This window comes from Gymnoscopelus microlampas, assembly GCF_963454915.1.
Source record: "Gymnoscopelus microlampas genome assembly, chromosome: 10".
Taxonomy (NCBI): Eukaryota; Metazoa; Chordata; class Actinopteri; order Myctophiformes; family Myctophidae; genus Gymnoscopelus; species Gymnoscopelus microlampas.
In genome coordinates this window covers 26,511,966-26,535,514 of record NC_139947.1, presented here as the reverse complement: position 1 = coordinate 26,535,514, position 23,549 = coordinate 26,511,966, and the positions used below count along the sequence as shown (strand labels likewise).

General features: G+C 43.2%; 1 protein-coding gene across 1 annotated transcript in view; it reads right to left on the bottom strand.

Annotated features, from left to right (window-relative positions):
* The window catches only part of LOC311054165 (V-type proton ATPase subunit S1-like), a gene marked incomplete at both ends in the record, with an annotated part of 71,658 nt that overhangs the window by 25,750 nt on the left and 22,359 nt on the right, over window positions 1–23,549 (bottom strand). The window contains one exon of the mRNA XM_084070044.1: window positions 16,865–17,135. Within this exon, the coding sequence (XP_083926170.1) occupies window positions 16,865–17,135 (271 nt within the window). The remainder of the gene's footprint in view (window positions 1–16,864; window positions 17,136–23,549) is intronic.

Genomic DNA, 23,549 nt, shown 5'->3' with positions numbered 1-23,549 from the left:
TTCAATAACTGTTTACTTATCATGTCGTCATGGCAATATTCAACAACGTATTCGCATATCACTTTCCTAATATTGTGCAGCCTCAACTGAAAATGTATTTTCTCTATACTAAAGAGCTGGAGAGACAGGGAGACCGCTGTTCCTGAACAAACACTCTATATCAATGATTAAATGAGAAAAAGGGGTTGCACGTCAACAATGGGTTTTCTCAGTGGAGTGCTAGACCCAAAATCCAGTTTACATATCAAAAATTAGGAATTGAAAAAAATCCCGGCAACACATCCAAAATTTCAAATAAATGGAGGACAAAGTACTCACATTTCCATGTTATTGGCACACACCAATATACAAACGCTATAGAGCCTGATAGCCATGATTACTATCAGAATATTGAGCTTAAAGGGTAAAGGGTGACTTTTTTTCTATCGATTATTCTCCCCATGGAGACTTGAATTCATGGATATTTTTTTTGTTTTTGTTGCATTCCTAAGCCAATAATAGGCTCTATGCACAGCAGCCATATTGGAAAGAAATTGGGCCTCTTCCTACTTCCTTCACAGGTGTTACCAATGATACTAATGAAGGCTCTGTTCCATTCTGGTCAGGGTGCTGATATCGTGCATGTTGGCTCACTAGAAACACTCCATTTTGGTTCCCAAATGGCCCCTTATGGTGGGTGTGTAACTCTGAGAGTGTACAAATGGAACCAAATGGACCCGTAAGGGTCCATTTGGTTCCATTTGTACACTCTCAGAGTTATGGGGGTCCTTGAAAATAAGACAACCACTATGCCACACTAAATGGAACAGAGCCTTAATTAGAATCATTGGTAACACCTGTGAAGAACGAAAGGAAGGGGCCCAATTCCTACCGGAATTGGGCCCCTACCCCTACCGGAACCGCTGCCTATACCAGTCCGCTGGTCATGAAATTATTGGCTTAGGAATGCGACAAAAACAACAAAAAGATCCATGAATTCAAGTCTCCATGGGATGACTAATCAATAGATTGGATGAACTATCCCTAAAAATCCATTTTGTTTTAACCAAAAAAATATCCCTTTGCGCTATATCTTTAAAGTCAATAGGAAATAACATGTTCTCACAGCGACCAGATCTTAATGTATCCCACATTCCATAGATTGTGTAAAGGGACAGCCAAGCTCCATGTTGCTCTAATCCATCATAGCAACAGTGGAGTTCATTAATTTCTCATCAAGGATCCAGTCATTCAATGTCAATACCAGCTCAGGCTTTGACTTTGACTTTGACAGTGGCTCAGACCCTCAGATCACCTAGACAGGCGGGGGGGGGGGGGCCTGGAGCAGGGACGTCACGGGCTCTCAGAAGGTGGGGGGGATGGACTTTCGATGGACTATTACTATATACCCCTTATTTTACACTTTGGCTATTCAAAAATAGCAGATATACAAGCTCATAGCGCGGCACCGAGTGCCGCGCTATGAGCTTGTAGATCTGCTATTTTTTGAAAAATCGTGAAAAACATTTGTAACTGTCAAATGTAAACAAATTTTGTATTTTCAAAATTTTGCGTTTTTTGGGCGGATTTTGTTAGTTTTTTTTTTTTTTGTGTTTTGGTTACTTTATTTCGGTTTTAGGGTTAGGGTTAGGTTATTTAATTCTTATTTTTGCCAGTTTTTACCGATTTATTATCAAAAAAAATGTTTTTATTTTTTCAAAAAGTGGGGGGTATGAAATCACGGATCTGTGAGAGTGAGGGTGTCGCGTCGTACGCACAGTAGTCTCGCGTCACCAGACTACTATTCCACAATCTCTGAATGCTATATAGAGTCTGGAACTCCACTTCCCGAAAGCTGTGTAACGGAAGCTGTTCAGACCGGAAAGACATTCGACCAATCACGACGCGGTGCCCGCGGACCTGTAGTCCTAGTGGAAACAGAACCGAGGCGGAAGCATAGTCATAGGAGCGGTAGATTCATGTTATTTGTGCGAGGATTGTTTATCACAGAAAACTGAGAAAGGTATCATGGAATTAACGCCGAAAAAACTGTGAAAGAAGACACTAGTAGACATAAACGATATTTATGAGATTCGTTGATTCCAGTCGGACTCCTTTGCGCCACTGCACAATGCTGAAACGGATGTGGGTAGGGGAGGGGCATCCGCTTTCCCCTTACACATGATCAGAGCTTCCGAGTCCCAGACTGTATGTCGGAAACATTTGTAAATTGTGGGAGGCAACAGTCTGGCCACGCGAGACTATACGCACAGTGAATGGCCGTGACGCCCCTGCCCTGGAGGAAGGGCCTACTTTATATTTCATCGGCCGGGTTCAATTTGTTAAGAAGAATAGAGGAGGGGGACATTTTCTTTATCACTTAACGTGCCGCGCTATGAGCTTGTATATCTGCTATTTTTATATAGCCAAAGAAATCTTAAAATGACACAGATGCGTTCCCGGTCTCAAAGGGTTAAACCCCTGTATACTTTGTTGTTATACGACAAAGTATCGAAAGAAGGTGTCATTCACTCCCGTCGTTTTTCCTTTTTTCTCCTTTGTGCATATAGTGTTTATGTTTGATGATGACATGTATTATTTAGTTTTTTATGAATGTAATACATAGGACCTCAATGGAAACTTACTTACTTACTTTAATGGAGTAGGCTATTTCCAATTTTCAGTACTTTTACTTCTACTCCACTACATCTCAGAGGCAAATATTATACGTTTACTCCACTGCAATTATTTGAAAACTTTAGTTACTAGTTACTTTGTAGATTTTGATTATTATTACAAAACATACACTACCCACTTCAGCCCTATATACATCGATGCGACGCATTGTGAGCTTGTAGATCTGCTATTTTCAAAAGATTTTCATACATTTTGAAAACCTGTGAAATGGATGAGTACTGTCTACTTTTGGTACTTTAATGTGTTAAGTGGTCATAAGGCGCTAACTGACAGACTGGCTGTCACACCGGTGATGTCTCAGTCATAACTGCCAGCTGCCAAAGGCACCGCTGCGTCTCTGTCACGCTGACTCAGTCACACACACGCATGCTGGACACGTCTGTGCTATAACCATATAGACCAGGGGTCCTCAACGTTTTCCAGGCCAAGGACCCCCTATAGCTGAGAGAGAGACGAAGCAGGGACCCCCCTCTTTATTGTATAAAATTGTGTTTCAGATTAAACTTTTTTCTATTTTTTTGGTTTGCTTTTTTCCCTCTGCACTTAAACCTCTTTGCCAAAAATAGCAGATCTACAAGCTCACAACGCCTCGCAGCGCGAGGCGTTGTGAGCTTGTAGATCTGCTAACAACGCCTCGCGCCTCGCAGCGCGAGGCGTTGTGAGCTTGTAGATCTGCTATTTTTGGCTAAAGTTCTCATGCTGCTGGATGCTAGGGTTCGAGTGATTAATGTAAAAAACAGCCCCCCTGTTTTTTACATAAAAAATGTAATGGCCCCCAAAAATGTAATGGCCCCCAAATGTAGGCCCCCCTGCAGTATCTCCGAGGGCCCCCCCAAGGGGTCCCGGGGTCCCCCCGTTGAAGACCCCTGCCATAGACCGTAAAAATGAATGGACAAAGCGACGCCATTGGTTAATACAGACCCGTTTTGAAGGCTGTTTTTTTTTTCGATTTTTCGTTTTTAAATACTAATACATTCAAATTGTATTTCATGTAAACAGTGAGGTTCTCTTATAAGCCCCCCCCTAGGGTTTCTTAATTACCTCACCACCGGCACAACAATATCTATCACAACCTATCTTTCATCTTTTCTATGAAAGAAGTAGTATACTATGTATAGGTAATCCTGTTGTGCAAATCAAATAAATCTAATTAAATAACTCAAATCAAACACAGCCCTAAATGCCTAACCCTAACATCTTTCTCCAGGAAAATGGCCCTCACAATGTCTAGTTTTCAAATTCTACTATACTTGTGGGGACATTTTGGCCCTCAGACGTATAGTAGTACAAGTACAGACACACACACACACACACTGGCTGGCTCATAGGTTAAAGCACCTTCATGTACTTTAGGGCCGTGCGCCGTCTGTATCACTCGACACACTGGCGTTGGCACGTCTAGGAACAAGCGTCCCCAGACATCGTCATCTAGCCGTCATTATCTCTTTAATTAGCCTCTCCCGTGTTTAGTCGACTGAGCGTTAATTCACATTAATTTGATTTCCTGTGAAGTAGCCCCGTAGCTTACGATTAATTATACTATCGTACAGCGGTCTGTGACACACCATCATGCAGCGTTGGGTTTAGCTCAATAGACTCAATGCCTCTGCTTTTGAAACCTCACCCCTCTGGCCATTAGTTTTCAATGGTGGAAAAAGTACTCACATTTTTTACTTAAGTAAAAGTATCAATACTGCAATGTAGATGTACTGTGTGTTGCAAGTAAAAGTCCGGAATACAAAATTTATTGGAGTAAATGTACCAAAAGTATTGGTATCAAAATGTACTTAAAGCTGTTATCTGCCGATAATATCGGCAGGGCGATAATATCGGACATCCCTAATTTTCACCCATAATGACATGCCAAAAATAGGGATACCAGGTTGAAAGTGGTCAAAATGCAACCCAGTCTGGATGTTAAACTAACTTGATCACATGAACTCTGCTGGGGTCCTTATTCGGGGGTGAACATTCAGCGAAAAGATTTCGTGTAGAGTGGCAAAAAAAGGTAGGGGCTCTAGGATAGAACCCTGGGGGACTCCGTAGGGTTTGCGGTGTGCATGGGTGGCGCAGCTGTGGTAAAGTACCAGCTCACCACCGTGGCGGAGTCTAGGCGGGGTTCGAATCCACCGCGGTTGATGGCTCGTGTTTGGGGGGAGGGATAGCTGGGCGTGGGGGGCGATATGTGTCACCGCACGACACGTACTCCTCCTCAGCAAGGAGTGTTGAGCGGGAGGAGTAAAGACGAATGCTCTATGTCCTCCCGGTGGGGCCTCCTCACTGGCAGATGAACCAGTAGGATATGACAGCAGTGACAACAACACTCAGAAATGTGTGTGGGCCCGCATTAACCCATTGAGACCTGAAGCCGATTCTACATGTCTCCTAAATCTCAACTGTTTTCTGAAAAAAGTATGTTTCTATATCAGTGGTGCTCAATCTTTTTCATGTCAAGGACCCCCAAAATGATATGTATTTGGCTGCGGACCCCCATCAAAATATGTTGTTCCAGGGACCCCCCAGAAGCAAAGATTTGAGTTAAAAATGTTCGCTTTAAAAAAATATATATTCAAAGATTTGCACACATTTTCACGATTTTTCAAAAATAGCAGATCTACAAGCTCGTAGCGCGGCACTCGGTGCCGCGCTATGAGCTTGTAGATCTGCTATTTTTGAATAGCCAAAGTGTAAAATAATGCTTTTTAGCTCAAATTAAAAAATGACACAGTTCCAGGTCTTAATAGGTTAATTGGGGAAAAAAGGGGGTCAAAAGCAAAGAAGAAACTATAGTATCTAGGTTTTAACTGGTTAAATAACAACATCCAATATCAGCCAGTAATATCCCCAAAGGTCACTATAATGTTCATGTATGTTTGTTCCATAATCCACACATGTCTCTCATGCATACAGCATCTCTCCCCTCCTCTGCACCTACAGTATACCCAGGTCTCAGCTGGCTGAAAGAGGCCAGCTGAGACCATGGCTTGTGTATAAGACTACGCGTGTGTGTGTGCGTGTGCGTGTGTGTGTGTGTGTGTGTGTGTGTGTGTGTGTGTGTGTGTGTGTGTGTGTGTGTGTGTGTGTGTGTGTGTGTGTGTGTGTGTGTGTGCGCGTGTGTGTGTGTGTGTGCGGCTGCGCGCGCGTGTGAGCACTAACTACAGCCCAGCCCCGGCCCGTCGTTTGTTCCTGTGCCAGTTTCAGCGAGGTCAGCAACCCAGGCCCCGCTGCGCTCCCCGTCCCGCCATTGGCTGAGCAGCCTGTCACACGGTTGCCTGGGTGCTGAACCAGACCCTTTATCCCACTCGAACCGGGAACGCATCTGTGTAAACCCTTATTTTATACTTGGGGCAAAAATAGCAGATATACAAGCTCATAGCACGGCACCGAGTGCCGCGCTATGAGCTTGTAGATCTGCTATTTTTGAAAAATCGTGAATATGTGTGCACATTTTTGAATATATATATTTTTAACATTTTTAACTAAAATCTTTGCTTCTGAGGGGGTCCCTGGGACAAAATATTTTGAGATGGGGGTCCGCGGCCAAATCATTCATATACTTTTGGGTGGTCCAAACCACTGTTAGAGTAACAGAAAAAGGATTTAGAAGACGTTTTATAGAATGAGAACCTCAGGTCTTACTGGGTTATATAACCCAAGCCATGCACAGATTGTGCATTACTGTACTTGCGAGGACATAAACATTTTAGGGCATAAAATTGAAAATAGGAGATCTAAAAGCCTGTAGATGACATTGCCATTAAACAAAGTTTGAAATAGGGAAAACTATAATCCTAACACCTAAACCTATAAATGCCTAATCCTATTCCCAACCTGAATCTTTTTCTAATAGGATTTTCCTCACAATGTCTATTTCTCAAATTTGACTATACTGGTGCGGACATTTGGTCCTCACAAGTATATTAATACAAGTACACGCACGCACGCACGCACACACACACACACACACACACACACACACACACACACACACACACACACACACACACACACACACACACACACACACACACACACACACACACACACACACACACACACACACACACACACACACACAGGTGTGCACATCACATGAGCACCAACACAAGTGGGTGTTATGCACAAATGATGAAAAAACGTGCACGGAAACATGCACGTACATACATACATACTTTACACACACACACACACACACACACACACACACACACACACACACACACACACACACACACACACACACACACACACACACACACACACACACACACACACACACACACACACACAGGTGTGAAGTCAAAACGCAAAGAATGTTGCACACAAAAATGAAATATTGAAGCTTCCACATTATATGTTATTATACGTATAATAACATTTATAATTGATATCGGATGGAAATTTACCTATGAATTAATGTACCTATACATAAATGTTCCTCTCTCTCTCTCTGTCTCTATCTGTCTCTCTCTCTGTGTGTGTGTGTCTCTCTCTCTCTCTCTCTCTCTCTCTCTCTCTCTCTCTCTCTCTCTCTCTGTGCAGTGTGATGCTGAGCACACAGCACAGTCCTCGGTGTTGATTAGACTCTCGCCCAGTGAGAATGCACCCTTTCATTTTCTACACTCTCTCTCGGAATCAAATGAACACTGAGGGTTCTGCTGTGCAGAGAGAAGAAGGCGTGGTTGGTCTGAGGGTTTTGCTGTGCAGAGAGAAGAAGGCGTGGTTGTCTGAGGGTTTTGCTGTGCAGAGAGAAGAAGGCGTGGTTGTCTGAGGGTTTTGCTGTGCAGAGAGAAGAAGGCGTGGTTGGCTGAGGGTTTTGCTGTGCAGAGAGAAGAAGGCGTGGCTGTCTGCTCTCTCCTAACTTGTAAACAAGGTCTTCTTCTCTGCCTCTGCCGGCCCACTATGCTCTCATCTGGGGCTGGGCAATATGACCTCAAGCCTTTTGCCTTGATTACGGATTATCATCATGCTTTTTATAGTGAAAATAGCAGATCTACAAGCTCACAACGCGTTGCAGTGCGATGCGTTGTGAGCTTGTAGATCCCCAGGGCTTGTAGAGCTTGTAGACCCCCAGGGGTCCTTGGAGGGGGTCCCCAGCTAAATTATGGATAATTAGGAAAAAGCCCCTTTTCCACTACAAAAGGGGGGAACCAGAACTTTCCAGAACCCACAAAATAGCTTCGGGGTTCCTGGAAAGTTGTGGTTCCCCCCCCTTGTAAAGGGAAATGGGAGTGGAATGGGAGTCTTAACTCTGAGCGTGTTACGGGTCCATTTGGTTCCATTTGTAAACTCTCAGAGTTAAATGGCACACTGAGGATTTTACAGTGTAGATTGGGGACTGCATATGAACTCATTCAATCCGGGGAACGCATCTACAAATGTCTTCTAAATCTTAACAGTTTTCTGAAAAACGTATGTTTGTGGTTCTCAAACCTTTTCATGTCAAGGACCCCCAAAATTACACGTATTTGGCTGCGGACCGCCATCTGAAAATATTTTGTTCCAGGGATCCCCCAGAAGCAAAGATTTGAGTCAAAAATGTTCCCTTTAGAAATACATATATTCAAAGATTTGCACACCTAAAATAGCAGATCTACAAGCTCGTAGCGCGTGCCGCGCTACGAGCTTGTAGATCTGCTATTTTTGAATAGCCCAAAGAAATCTAAAGTGACACACAGATGCGTTCCCGGTCTAAACGTCTCAAACCGAGCCGCGCGGTCCTTGAAAAAAGAAAAAAAAAAAGTCTGATAATCAATGATTTAGTGCTTTAATATCAACAGCGATCCGGGCGACACATTTATCCATGTTTACATGTCCGCCCACATCTCTCGCCCACCAGATAAGTTGCAGGGGGGGGCCTACAACCGTGGACCACAGAGGGCCATTAATATCCAGCCTCGCAATAGTGATGCGATATTTCTCTTTGCATCATAGCCCCATATTAAATTCCAGAAGCCATAGCTGCAGATAATATTTCACAGAGTCGTCGTCGTCGTGGGATGCGGTTATGAACTACTATCTCAAAGTAGAGAGTTAGTTTAACAATCTGCATTACTTTCTTCTTTTTTACGGCCATAGCTAAAAATGTAATTTAGGGGTCTTTCACGGTGAAAGAGTTAGTGATCTGGTAAATGTAGTTTCGGAGCGGTTTTCCCACAGCTCAGCAGTAAAAAAAACTAGAAAAAAACAGTCCCACACCGCAGGTGTTATAGCTTATTATTAGATCAGGGGGTCTGCAAGGTTTTTCAGGACCAAGGACCCCCCTTAGCTGAGAAAGAGATGAAGCAGGGACCCCCTCCCCACTAAATATTGCATACAATTGTGTTGCTGATTAAAACGCTTCATAGATTTCATAGACTTGTTTGACAACATTATCGTTGTGTAGTGTTGTGTTGGATTCATTATGTATTTTCAGACAGTTAATCACTTAACCCCCCCCCCCCCCCCCCCCCAAAAAAAAATCACACCCTGTGTGAAGAGAGTGGTGCCTTTGATTTGGTGCTTTTGATATAGGAGTGGTTAGCACCACTCAAAAACATCTTTGCTGAAAATAGTAGATCTACAAGCTCACAACAGCTTGTAGATCTGCTATTTTCGGCTAATGTTCCCCTCAGAATAGGGAAGCTAGGGTTCAAGTGGTTAATGTAAAAAAAGAATCCTTTAAATGTTTACAAACAGTGAAAATGGTAGATCTACAAGCTGCGACGCGTTGTGAGCTTGTAGGTCTGCTTATTTTCACTACTTTTGTGCAACACTCTTGTATGATGGTGAAGTAGGGCGTTACTTTATGAAAAGAACATTAAAAAGTTGAAAATACCCCCATCTGAAAAGGTGTTTGCCAGAAGCAAAGGTTTGAGTTAAAAATGTTCGCTTTAAAAGAATATATAATCAAAGATTTTCCCAAAAAATCTAAAATATATAGCATCTTAAGATTTAAAAAAAAATAGCATATCCACAAGCTTGTAGCGTGGCACTCGGTGCCGCGCTATGAGCGTGTATATCTGCTATTTTTGAAAAATCTTGACAATTTGTGCAAATCTTTGAATATATATATATTTTATACATCCGGTACTTAACCAGGTCTTAATCTGTGTATGGGGCAGCTGACTGTATGACTATAGGTCAGGTCAATGGCAACACCATGTTCAATTTGACCATGAGGTCAGAAGCCAGAGTGTCCCTGCATGGATCAAGTATCTGTGCTGCTCTTTACCAACATAATCTACCACTTACTGTATATGACCCCCCCCCCAGCAGCAGCATCAGGCCTGATTCCAGCAACAGTATAATGAATCCACAGTGTGGGGGAATGAATGGCTATCTGCATTATGTCAGCATACAGTATATACAGTACTGTAGTTTGTGTACTGACCCTGCATAGCGATGTGCTCTTTACCATCCCAGTTCTGTTTGTCAAAACCTCTGGGTTTCAGAAATGCTGCTTCTAATCCAATTTGAGGAAAACAATCAACTCCCTACATTTGATAAACTGTGTGTGTGTGTGCGTGCAAGTCATGGGCTGCAGGTCAAGTGTTTTATACTTTTTGTAACATTTAAAGGTAGGGTAAGTGATATCTTTTGGTTAAAACAAAAAGTATTTTGTTAAAAGGTTAAATCACTATGTTCTGATAGTAATCATTGCTATAGAGTGTTTGTTCAGTAACAGGAGTCTCCCCGTCTCTCCAGCTCTTTAATAAACAGAAAATACATTTTCTGGTCGGTGTCAAAGTCTCAGCCAATCAGGAGAAAGTACACATTTTTAAGCTTCATTTTTATAGTGTTCCAGTTCCAATTTTGTCTGCTCATTTCTTAGTGTCATCACTTCCAATTTCACTTGTTTAATCTATATCCTGATTGAGTTTTCTATCCTGATTGGATAAAATTTGAAATGAGACTCCTTTTACTGAACAAACACTCTATAGCAATGAGTACTATCAGAATATAGAGCTACTTAACAACAACTTATTTTAACCAAACAAAATCACTTACCCTACCTTTAACATTTTAAAAGTAGAATTCTACACTGGAAGTCAATGGAGATATTATACTTATTCGTTTAAACAAAACAAAAAAAATCTCCCAATAAATCTCCAAGCTCACAAAGCGTTGTGGATGCGACCCCCGCCGTGAGCCTACAATACAAGCTGTTAACTTACCGCACGATGGAGTATATATATATATACTTAGGCTTACAGAAAATCCAGTCAATTTTTGTTGTACATTTCATCACTGCTCAAGTTACTGCCAAGGAACATGTTGATATAAAGTGTAAAAACAAGAATTTCCAACAGTGTGCAGCTTTAGCGAATACAAACCAAATGTCTTCAAGCCCCTTAAAGACGTCTAAAATTAACAACCAGCTTAACCAGGTCTTTAGGCCAGCGGTCATATTCCTGGAACGTCTGGACTATCCCCCGTAATCTGAAAGCATCTTAAGATTTCTTAGGCTATTAAAAAATAGCAGATCTACAAGCTCGTAGCGCGGCACCGAGTGCCGCGCTACGAGCTTGTAGATCTGCTATTTTTGGAAAAATCTTGACAATTTGTGCAAATCTTTCAATATATATATATTCTATATATCCGGTACTTAACCAGGTCTTAATCTGTGTATGGGGGCAGCTGACTGTATGACTATAGGTCAGGTCAATGCCAACATCATTTCCTAATTTGATCTGTCTTTATTTGAGCTATAGACATGTTGATTGCGTGGTCCTAATAAGTACAATAATAAAAAAAAAAAATCTAGTTTTGACCTAAAATGTTTCTATAAATGGGTCAGTATGGTGATTTTCCACAGGAAAGTGTTAGAATTTTTTTACATTCTACAATAACGTGTCCTTACAAAGAAGAAGTACAGCAGAGAACAGTATATTATAGGGTATTCTTCAACTCAATAGCAACTAAGAGAGTTAATTTGTACGCTCACATGAGTTATAGGCCTGTAAGTGTCCATCAACTATCAATCATGGAACAATTGATAAAATTGACATTGAGGATTTTTACCGCGCTTCACTACAATTTTACTGAGTAAACATGACGTGTTTCTTTTTTTAAATAAACGTATCTTTAAATCCAAGGTTCTTTCTTATAGCGGTCACCTTCTATTAGAAAGGCATAACTATTTCAAAATCTTATTTTTAGGTCAATTTCGTATCAAAGGTTTTTTTAAATTACGAACGCATCTTTACATCCGAGGCCTTTCTTATAGCGGTCACCCTCCATTAGGAAGGCATAACTATTTTAAAATCTTATTTTTAGGTCAATTTCTTATCAAAGGTATTTCTGATCAACGGGGTCGTTCAGCCAAGGAGAAACGGAATGCGTAGCACAGCGCCGTGGCCCTATCAAATTAGTATTATTGGATTTGATGTGTGTGGGTTTCTGGCTTATAGCCTTATTGGTCCTGAGGACGCAGAGGAAAGGGGCACGCATGCAATCTCTGACCAGATATTTGTCACAGATACTGTAGTACTATATGTTGTGACTCAATACCTTTGCTACACTATATAGCTAAAAAAAACACTCTCCTCGCTGTGGGCAGGCAGGCAGGCAGTGGCGTCTATCTAATGGCACCTTTCTCCTTTGTGTTTCTATCTGACGTGACAGAGCACTCCACACGGTACCAGGAATCTGGAATGAAAAGGCTCTCGAAATGAAAGACAAGCGCTTACATAACCGTATCTTCAGAGAGAGAGAGAGAGAGAGAGGGGGGGGGGGGGGGGGGGGGGGGGGAGAGAGAGTGTCAGAACTGAGACTGGATCAGTGTGGACCCCTGGGGACCGGAAACTGTTACGCACGGAGTTACGTGGCAGAGTTTGATCAAGGGAACTAAGACCAATATTTAACCCATTAAGACCTGAGGCCGCTTCTAAACATTTTCTAAATCCTAACAGTTTTTCGGAAAAATATATAAAAAAATATTTTCACGATTTTTCAAAAATAGCAGATCTACAAGTTCATAGCGCGGCACTCGGTGCCGCGCTATGAGCTTGTAGATCTGCTATTTTTGAATAGCCAAAGAAACCTAAAGTGACACAGATGCGTTCCAGGTATTAATGGGTTAAACCACACAAAGCCTATATAGCGTCCGTCCCTGTTCTGGGGTGGGTGGCGAACATTCAGCGAAAATAGCCGATCTACAAGCTGCGTCGTGAGCTTGCAGATCGGCTATTTCCGGCAAAGAGATATGGGGCCCTATTTTCGCCAGTGACTCACCCATAATCCCTAAAGTTCTTTCTGTTTTTTACTATTTTTAAAAACATTTTCAAATAGTTCAATTAGCCAATCTACAAGCTCACAACGTGTCGATTTAGATCGGCTAGTTGAACTATTTGAAAATGTTTTTAAAAATATTTAAAAAATGGCAAAGAAGTTTAGGGATGATGGGTACGACACCGGCGAAAATATGGCCCTTGGTGTAGAGGAGGGGGGGGATTAGCGGAACCGAGCATAGAGCCCTGCGGGACCCCTAAGTATATTGGGTTTTAAGGGGTTACACCACTGAAAATCCTCCGAAGGCATCAGTGTGTAGCTTCCCTGCTGCACTGGCGGTCATGATGAAATGTTAGCAGAGAGGAAGATCAGATAGATCTATCAGCGTTCTGCACACCAGATCGAGCTGGAAATGAAAGAACGACACCCTACGAGAGTTTTGGATAAGGAACGGTGGCAGATTCCATCCAAAGTATTCACGTCAACTCTCGAAAATGTGTACAGGCTGATAAAGATGCTCTTGTCATGCAAACAAGTAAGACATCTGTGATTTTGTCTTTCCCATCATTAACCACGTTAAGCCCTATATGACTTAGTTGACTGGAGTCCCCCCAGGGATGTACAGTATACTATAGGCACCCTCCTTTTTCCCCGCTGTATACCAAATATACTTTGCTGAAAAAAAAGCTCAGTCGAGCTTGTATAGATCGGCCAGCTAGGGTTTAAAAGCTGTTAAGATCCGAGGCAGATTCTCCAAAATGTCCTCTAAATCCCAACAGTTTTTAGAAAAAACGTATGTTACTATGCCAGTGGTTCTCAAACTTTTTCATGTCAAGGACCCCAAAATGTATTTGGCCGCGGACCCCCACCTCAAAATATTTTGTTCCGGGGACCCCCAGAAGCAAATGTTACAAACTTACAAAAACATGTACAGATGTGCCACTTCAAAACTTCACACGTTACTGTTCTTTCCCTGATAGTGCCCTGAAAATGCATTTTTTTCCCTCCCTTTTCTGCCCTTAAAATGCACTGTTTTGCCCCTGAAAAGAAGTTGTCACTACACCCCCCCATTTTTCCCTTCAACAGACATCCATATACATGAGAACAAAAGAATGTGTGTTGAAGGTGGTGTCAGACTCATTATGAGGCAAAAGGTGATTTGACCAGTTGCTCAAATTAATTAGCATCATAAAAGCAGTGATCATCAAAATAATTCACCATTTTAAATGCCCTTCTTTGTCCCTCTTATTGCCCTGGGAATCCCCTGAAAATGTACTGTCTTGGCGATGGCAGGACATGTGAAGTTTTGAAGTGGCACATCTGTATTCAAAGATTTGCAGAGATTTGCAAAGATTTGCAGAAAAAGCTCATACGCTGTGGCACGCTATGAATAGCCAAAGTGTAAAATAATGCATTTTAGCTAAAAAATCTAAAAATGACACAGATGCTGCTTCTCCCGGTTTCAATGGGTTAAAGAAGATTTCAACATCGCCGAGTGTATCTTCGCCGTTTCAAGTCCAAAAAAATCGCGGCACCACAATCTCACAAAAGGTGCAGATGTTTCATCACCTGTCTTTCAGCAACCAAACCCCTAAAAAATGGAGGTTTTCACATCAACGTCTACTGGCAAGGAAAATAATGTACACCAGCATTATAATGGTGGTCATGAGGCACACTGTATATACTGTAATATACTGTAGCATTTAACCCTTTAAGACCTGAAGCCGATTCTACATGTCTCCTAAATCCCAACAGTTTTCTGAAAAACCTATGTTTCTATATCAGTGGTGCTCAATCTTTTTCATGTCAAGGACCCCCAAAATCATATGTATTTGGCTGCGGACCCCCATCAAAATATTTTGTTCCAGGGACCCCCCAGAAGCAATTGTTTTGAGTTAAAAATGTTCGCTTTAAAAACATATATATTCAAAGATTTGCACACACTTTCACGATTTTTCAAAAATGGCAGATCTACAAGCTCGTAGCGCGGCACTCGGTGCCGCGCTACGAGCTTGTATATCTGCTATTTTTGAATAGCCCAAAGTGTAAAATAAAGCTTTTTAGCTCAAATCTAAAAATGTCACAGTTCCAGGTCTTAATGGGTTAAATGGCGTTTATGCTGTTGAAATGTCACAGATTGTTCCCTCTCTCTCTCTCACAGTGCTGCTGCTGTGTCCCGTGCCTCTCTCTCTCTCTCATTGTTTTGGCACCACATGTAATATCGGTGTCTGTGTCCGCAGCCAAGCAGGCATTAGCCCCCTCAACACAAAGAGGGGCCTTGCTGGCTGCTTATCTCTCTCTCTCCCTCCCCTCCGACAGTGGTGTGTGTGTGTGTGTGTGTGCGTGTGTGTGTGTGTGTGTGTGTGTGTGTGTGTATGTGTGTGTGTGTGTGTGTGCCCCTGGGTTTTTTGGGGCGCTGAATATTTCATCCAGATTTGACCTGCAGGAGACTGCATGTGCATTATGCAGACATGGCCGGGTAGAATTCCCTTCTCCTACCTCTCTCTCTCTCTACCCCTCTCTCTCTCTCTCTGACTGCATCAGTAAACAGACCCCAGTAGACCATCCCTGATGCATCCTCTCTTCTCCTCCTCCTCCTCCTCCTGCTCTCTTCCCCTGATCTCCCCTCTTCTCCTCTCTGCATGTCCCATCCTTGTTTACCTCCTCCCATTGTTGCTGCTGCTGCTCCCCTCTTTTCTGTGTTGATTTCGATTCAGTTTTAGTCATAAAGCCGTTTGAACAAAGTCATATTTTAGTCATCTGAAATGTTTTAGTTTCAGGTCTAGTTTTGGTTCGACAAAAATATCATACGATTCTAGTCTAATAAATCTACGGTAGATTTTGTCGACAAAAAAAATGTGTTTTGGCGGGCCTTGATGTCGTCGTAATAATGGCTGATTTTACACGTTGCGTTGAATGCTGAAAATAGCAGATTTTCAGCATTCAAGCTCACAAACGCATCGCAGTCGTGAGCTTGTAGATCTGCTGCTTTCAGAGCGCAACACCCCGAGCGCAAACCAAACATAAAAATGACTTGTCTTCTAGTTCTGCTGGATCTCTACCTCCACTCGTCCCTCCCTAACAATTTAGTCAAGTGTTGACGAAATTGTCAATACATTTAGTCACCGTGGCTTAGTTTGTATTTAGTTTTCGACAGTGGAAAAAAGGTATTTAATAGTCATAGTTTTAGTCGACAGAGTTAACACTGCCAGTGTCTCCTTCCCCTCTCCCATACAGGCCTCCAGTGTCCCCAGCCTTATGTAGCTCCCCTCCTGCCTGTCTGTCTGTCTGTCTGTCTGTCTGTCTGTCTGCCAGACCAACGCTGTACCGTACAACACAGAGACAAAACAAGCCCCAATGCGTGATCGATGAGCGCCCAGAGCGTCTGATGCAGGCTTACGAGGGGCTGAGACACAAACACTAGGCTTTGCAGGCAGCGGCAGCTTTTTTTTTTTCTTCTTTTTTTTTCTGCTACGCCAACACTGTGTTGTTCTGCTGCTGCTGCTGCTGCTGGGGGTGTGTGTGTGTGTGTGTGTGTGTGTGTGTGTGTGTGTGTGTGTGTGTGTGTGTGTGTGTGTGTGTGTGTGTGTGTGTGTGTGTGTGTGTGTGTGCGCGTGTGTGTGTGTGTGTGTGTGTGTGTGTCTGTGTCTGCGGCTTTGCGATCCACCCATATAGGAGTAAATAGGTAGAGCCAGCCGGGGTAGACAAAAGAATACACCCCAAAAAAAAAGGAGAGAGAGAGGGAGGAGAGAGAGAACGAACCAACGAACGAAACCAACGACAGACAGAGCCAGCCAGCCAGCCGGTGGAGCACATCAGCATCCCTGCGTGCTTCTGACACCCCCCACCCCCCCACCCTCTTTGCATCCCCTCCCCATCACCCCCCCCGCCCCCCCCCTCCTCTGTTTCACAGGCATATAGAAGAAGAGGAGAGAGAGAGAGAGAAAAAAAGAGAGATATGCGTTGTTCCTCATACCTTCTGCTTATAATCTCAGGCACTTCGTATTCGTCATCATAGGTGAGTCCGGGCAGCCCTTCCTCGTCTTCTTCGGCCGAGGAGGAGGAGATGGAGAGGGAGGAAGAGGAGGAGGAGGTGAAGGTGGAGGTGGTGGAGGAGAGGGAGAGTCCGGGCCGGCTGAGAGCGGACAGCAGGGCTAGGAGGGAGCAGAGGAGGAATGCGTGTGCGGCCATGGAGACAATGAGAGGAGACTGCTGCTGCTGGGGCTGCGCTTCATAATCTGCTTCTGCTAGCAGCCAGAGGAGAAAAAAAAAACACACTCCCAGGCTCCCAGTGGTCCCCGTTGAGTGGCGGCGGCCGTCGGCCAATCACGGAGCCGCAGAGCGGATCAGCGTGCGTCACACACACTGCACCTCCCTCCCTCTCCCTCTCTCTCTCGCTCCCTCCCTCCATCTTCCTCTATCTCTCTCTCTATCTCTCCCCCTCCCTCCTTTCTCTCTCAATGCTCGCCCTCCCACATATACACTCCTGTGCTCTCTATCTTCCATCTCTCTCTCCCTCGCTCTCTCTTTATCTCTCTCCCTCTCTCTCTCCCTCTCTCTCTCTCTCTCTCTCTCTCTCTCTCTCTCTCTCTCTCTCTCTCTCTCTCTCTCTCTCTCTCTCTCTCTCTCTCTCTCTCTCTCTCTCTCTCTCTCTCTCTCTCTCTCTCTCTCTCTCTCTCTCTCTCTCTCTCTCTCTCTCTCTCTCTCTCTCTCTCTCTTTCACACACACATAGCTGCAGGCAAACCCTAAGTATAGACAGCGGCCCATTCTTTTTTTTTTTTCACATCATTACGTAGCCCTCCAAACACCACCATCAACACCAACACCAACACCAACACCAACACCACCACCGCATGCATGCACGCACACTCATCTCACACGCAGACGCGCGTGCGTGCTGACACACATATAGCGGACGTGCGTGCGAGTACACACACGCACGCGCGCACACACACACGCACACACAAACCTCTGTGGAAAATCACCTGCGAATGTCAAGGTCAGATTCAGTGAAGATGTTGACATTATTTTATACACGACCGGCAAGAGTGTGTGTGTGTGTGTGTGTGTGTGGGGGTTGGGATGGGGGGTGGGGCAGGGTGTGTGTGTGGGGGGGGGGGGGGGGGGAGAGAGCCGTGACTGCGTGACCTAGATCTCTTGTTTCTCAACGTTGGGTCCGGGGACCATCAGGGTGTACAAATAATGGACCCCTTTACGGGTCTGTATAACTCTGAGAGTGTACACAAATGGAACCAAATGGATCCATTTGGTTCCGTTTGTACACTCTGCAGAGTTCAATAAACCCTGAGGATTTTACAGTGTCAATCGGGGACCCATCCAGAGATTAAAACATGTCATCAAATGGGGGTCCATCAAATGGGGGTCGGCGGCCTAATGCATATGAAACCGCGGGGGAGGGGTCCTTGAAGTAATACAAAAAAAGGTTGAGAATGATGTTATTTCATACAGGGGCCGTCAAGTGTGTGTGTGTGTGTGTGTGTGTGTGTGTGTGTGTGTGTAGGTAGGTAAAAACAAACCAAAAAAACAAACAGGAAAAACAGAGCCATGACAGCGTGACCTAGATCTCCATCCAGTTACGTCGCCAGAATAGCAGAATTAATTCACTTGATCTATGTGTGTTGTTGCTGAACGCTGAAAAGGGCCTCCGGCCGAGGAAATTGTCCACCGAGGCTGCAAATATAATACTGATGACAGGAGGCAGATGAGGAGGCTGGAGATGGGAGCCAGGGTCTGTCCGCGCGCTGATGATGACCCGACAGCTGATCCCATCTCCTCCTCCTCCTCCTCCTCCTCCTCAGTGTTTGGCCCCCATGCACGTCCGCCAGGAGGGGTCTGTCTCCGGATCTAAATACATTTCAATTAGGCTTTGACTCTTATTTTCCGTTTTTGGGGAAAAAATCTTTAAAAAATGTTTTAAAGATTTTTCAAAAATAGCAGATCTACAAGCTCATAGCGCGGCACTCGGGGCCGCGCTATGAGCTTGTAGATCTGCTATTTTTGAATAGCCAAAGAAATCTAAAGTGACACAGATGCGTTCCAGGTCTTAATGGGTTAAACCAAAAGTAAACTAATTGTCAGGTAACATCATCACATATCTAATAAAATAAAATAGCTATAATATCAGTATAATATCTAATATAATACAGTGATATTGTTAGTGAAGTGGAAGTGGTTGTATGTGTACACGATGCTTAGCGAAATATGCAAGGGATAATGGGGAGGTGGTCATTATTGAAATTTGAAGCCCGACAGGGTGATTATCCGCCTCGGTGCATAACCACCCTGAAGGGCTTTAAATGTCAATAATGACCACCTCCCCATGCATTATCCCGCTTATTACATGGCTACTTAATAAATACATAAAGTAACAACAAAACGAAGTATTTCCTTGCTTACAGCAATGAAAGTATTCCATAAGTATTGGGCTGGGCGGACAAGTTCGCCTCGGAAAACAAATGACAGTATTCCATAAGGTAACCGGAAAACTCGCCCCCAAAACACACTCGCCCCCCATTCTATATACCGCCGATTTGCCTGTAATACCGCCGTATTTGCCCCAGGCAGGGCCGCATTAACCGTGGAAGTTAGTGGAACTTGTGTTCCACGGCCCGCAGCCTGCAGGGCCCTGTGAGAATTGTGTATTTAATTTTTGTGCATTTAAAGAAAATAGAACCGAATTAGACCCGAAAACTTTTGTGCATGTGCGTGAAATTACGCCAGTGGGGGGGCCTTTGATTTTGTGGTGTTCCACGGCCCAGAGGGGTCTTAATGCGGCCCTGGCCCCGGGGCGACTGTGTTTTGGGGCGAGCGCTTTGGTATTCCCCCGTTGTTGTGCCACGATAAACAAGTGCAGTGGATCAAATAGAATCACTTTTCGGTTATTGCATCATCTATTTCTCACTTCAAGAGCAACGTTTAGTTGTAAATGACATTGGTTGTTTGTTTACATGGCTGTCATGTTGGATAAAGCATAAAACCAAGCAGCGCAGGTTGTGCTCTGAGTCTCTGATTACACAGCGGTCCGTTATAGAGCTCATCGGTCATCATCCAGAAATAATGACCGATGACTGACCAATCAGAATCGAGCATTCAACCAAGCCGTGTAATATAACATATTAAATCAGTTCAGACCTCACAGATGCGCAACAGACGGTAAAACAAACAAGCTGATTCTTCTGCAGTAGATTGTTTTTTTATGCTATTTTCTGCCGACAATATCGGGGGGGGGGGATAATATCAGACATCCCTAAATCAATATATCGAGGCCGCACCGAACCGGGTGCTCACAGTAGATAAAAATGTCTTAAAAGTGTATTGAAGGTGCTTCTAGGATGAGCGGGAATGTAGACTAAAAAAGGAAGAGAAGATCCGAGCACTCAAAAAATGTGGCGGAGTGGAAGTAAAGTTAAAACAAATTGTATTCAATAACAAATGCCAACGTGTTTCGACCTGTTACGGTCTTCATCAGGGCGAGAACTGACATTTCAATATATCGTTGCTGTCGGTCCTTTGTGTTTTCTTTTTTGTGGCTTTTATGCCTTTATTGATAGGATAGTAGTCTGACAGGAAATATGGAGAGAGATGGGGAGCGACATGCAGCAAAGGCCGTCGGGATCGGGACTCGAAACCACGACGTGCTGTCCGATAGCGGTCCAGGTCCCGTTTTTGTGTTATTTTTTTGTAAAATTAATTCCATTATTGATCACAAGCTCAAAACACGGTGCGAAGTGCCGCACTTTGAGCTTGTAGATCTGCTACTTTTGAATTTTAATCCTGAAAAGTAACAGTTTTCGTACATAATGAGGTTGCCAAGCGACAGAGACGATCGAATATCTTTGATATTATTCAGTGGTGGAAGGTAGCTAAGTACCTTTTATTCAAGTTACTGTACAACAATACAATTCTGAGGTACTTTTTAGTTTACTTGAGCGTTTGCATATTCTGATAATGTTATAAGTTGTACTCCACTACTTCTCAGAGGTAAATGTCGTACTTTTTTGACTGCACTACAATTATTTGACTGCTTTATTTACTAGTTACTTTGTAGATTAAAGGGTCAATCACACTGAGTGAGCACTATAACTTTAACTATAAAAGTATAGTTTCAAAAATCATTCTAAGTCAAGTGGATGGCAGTGTTCACACCAACTATAACAAAATACAAAGGCTGTATATACGATATAGTTATCTTTATAGTTATCGTGCCCGGTGGGAATGGCAATTTTGATTATTAACAATTTATCTTTTTTTTTCATAAAAAAATCTCTAACCTTTTTTTGAAAATAGCAGATCTATTGTGAGCGTATACAGATTCTGAAATGGGAATTCTGCATGAGTAGTTTCACTTTAGCTACTTTAAGTATATTTTGATGCTAATACTTTTGTACTTTTACTAAGTAGGATCTTAAGTAGGATATTGTGTGCACTGTGATACTGCTACTTTTTACCCTACTTTTAGTCCAAAATCAGAGTACTTCTTCCAACTCTGCTTAACCCATTTAGACCGGGAAATAATCTGTGTTGTTTTTAGATTTCTTTGGCTATTCAAAAATAGCAGATATACAAGCTCATAGCTTGTAGATCTGCTATTTTTGAGAAATCGTGAAGATTTGTGCAAATCTTTGAGTATATATGTTTCAAAGCGAACATTTGTAACTCCGATCTGTGCTTCTGGGGGGGTCGATGGAACAACATATTTTGAGATGGGGGTCCGCGGCCAAATACATATAATGTCGGGGGTCCTTGACATGGAAAAAGTTTGAGAACCACTGATATTATAGCAACATTTTTTTCTAAAAAAAAGCTGTTAGGATTTAGAAGACATTTGTAGAATCCCCACAAGCAAAGATTTGAGTTCCAAATGTTGTCTTTAAAATATATATTCATTCAAAGATTTGCACAAATTTGCAAAAAATAGCAGATCTACAAGCTTGTATATCTGCTATTTTTTGTATAGCCATAGAAATCGAAAATTACACAGATGCTTTCGAGGTCTTAATGGGCTAATCCATCCCATGTCTATGATGTGCATGTTGATGATGGCATGTGCTGTATACATGGTGCTCTGAGCATAACATTAAGTTGTTGTGCTTTATGTAACCCAGTGTTGTGTGGACCCACACACAATCACACTCCAGTCTCTCTCACTCTGCGTTTGTGTCTAACACGCATCAGTGGATTGACTGTACATGGGTGGGTACATTTTTCATTTACTGCCCCAAGAAGCAGGGAAATGCTGTGATCTATATAGCCAACGTATCTGCGTCATGCTAATATAGTGATATACAGTATGTCATGTTAGATAATAACAAGTAGCTTATATTCTCACTGCTTCTGCTTGCACTATTCACAGAATGTGTATTAACGTTAAGCCAGGCCCTGGACTCAACAACAGCCATGCATTTTCACGCAAAACCCCCAACAACTCCCCAATTCCAAACCACTTTTTGGGACACAAATGGTGTCCTAGAAATCTGAGTAATATAGTCAGGCACAACAGTTCAGTTAGCTGTATCCTAAAAAGAAATATCCAATGCAAAAATATTTTAGTTAATGAATAGGAAGTAAAACTAAAAGTTAAATCCATTAAAGATATCCAAATCCCTCCAAAAATAATCCCAAACTATATACTGTGACAGAGGCTCCCAGAAACTCGTCCTGTGTTAACTATGGACCACGCATGTGACCAGAAGGCTGAGTAAGCATCCATTTTATACAATCCCCTTGCTAGGTACTAACCTTTAGACTTTCCTCGACTTTCTGGACACAAAGGGCCTACTGTAGCTTTTCTTTGTTCTAGCTGATATTCCTAGGCCGGACCTAGCTCTGGACCATGGCGTTAGAAGGAGTTGTCCTTAACGCTATGTGAATTTTCGGCCTTTGCCCACATACCCCTTAGCCTGGTAAACCCTCCCTCCGGAAATCTCATTTGTAATTTATTTCAGGAGTGAGTCTGGCATGATCGCCCATTCTGCAATTTTGGCTGTGGGCTGGAATTGGGCGGGAGTAATACCGTTGACTGACAACCCCTTCAGCCAATCAGCAGTGTCCCACTTCAGCCAGTGCATTTTTACCACCTCCAGACTACGTGTGACGCAACGGGACTTTTGAGACGGCCATGCCCAAAATAGGTTGCCTTATTCGGATACATGCGTGTCACTGCCCGCCCCTGCCGGTTCTCTAATTTTTTATTTTTAAATAGAGTAAAGTAAGTAAAAAGTTTAACTGCCCACAGAAAACAATGGCGGCTCGTTCCATTTTTGTCGGCTGCACTCGGTCCCATTCGGGCTCACTCGAACTCGCCACCTGATTGGCCAACTTTCGCTGTCAATCACAGAACGATGAGCGACGACGCTGATAGGCTCGGTTTTTTGGTAATGTACAGAAACGCCCATACAAGCCTTCATGCCAGACTCCTTCCTGAAATCAAATGGAAATGAGATTTTCCGGAGGGAGGGGCTTTACCAGGCTACATACCCCTGGTAGCCTCTCGACTTTAGTAAAAAAAATAAAGAATACGCTTTCGCTACTCACCAAAACATGTACGTGAGTCTAAATGTGTTTTAATGTGTTGGAACCCTATACTCTCCTTAGTGGAAAGACTCTCAGCCCCCCACCTTCTGTGTAAAATACACTTTTT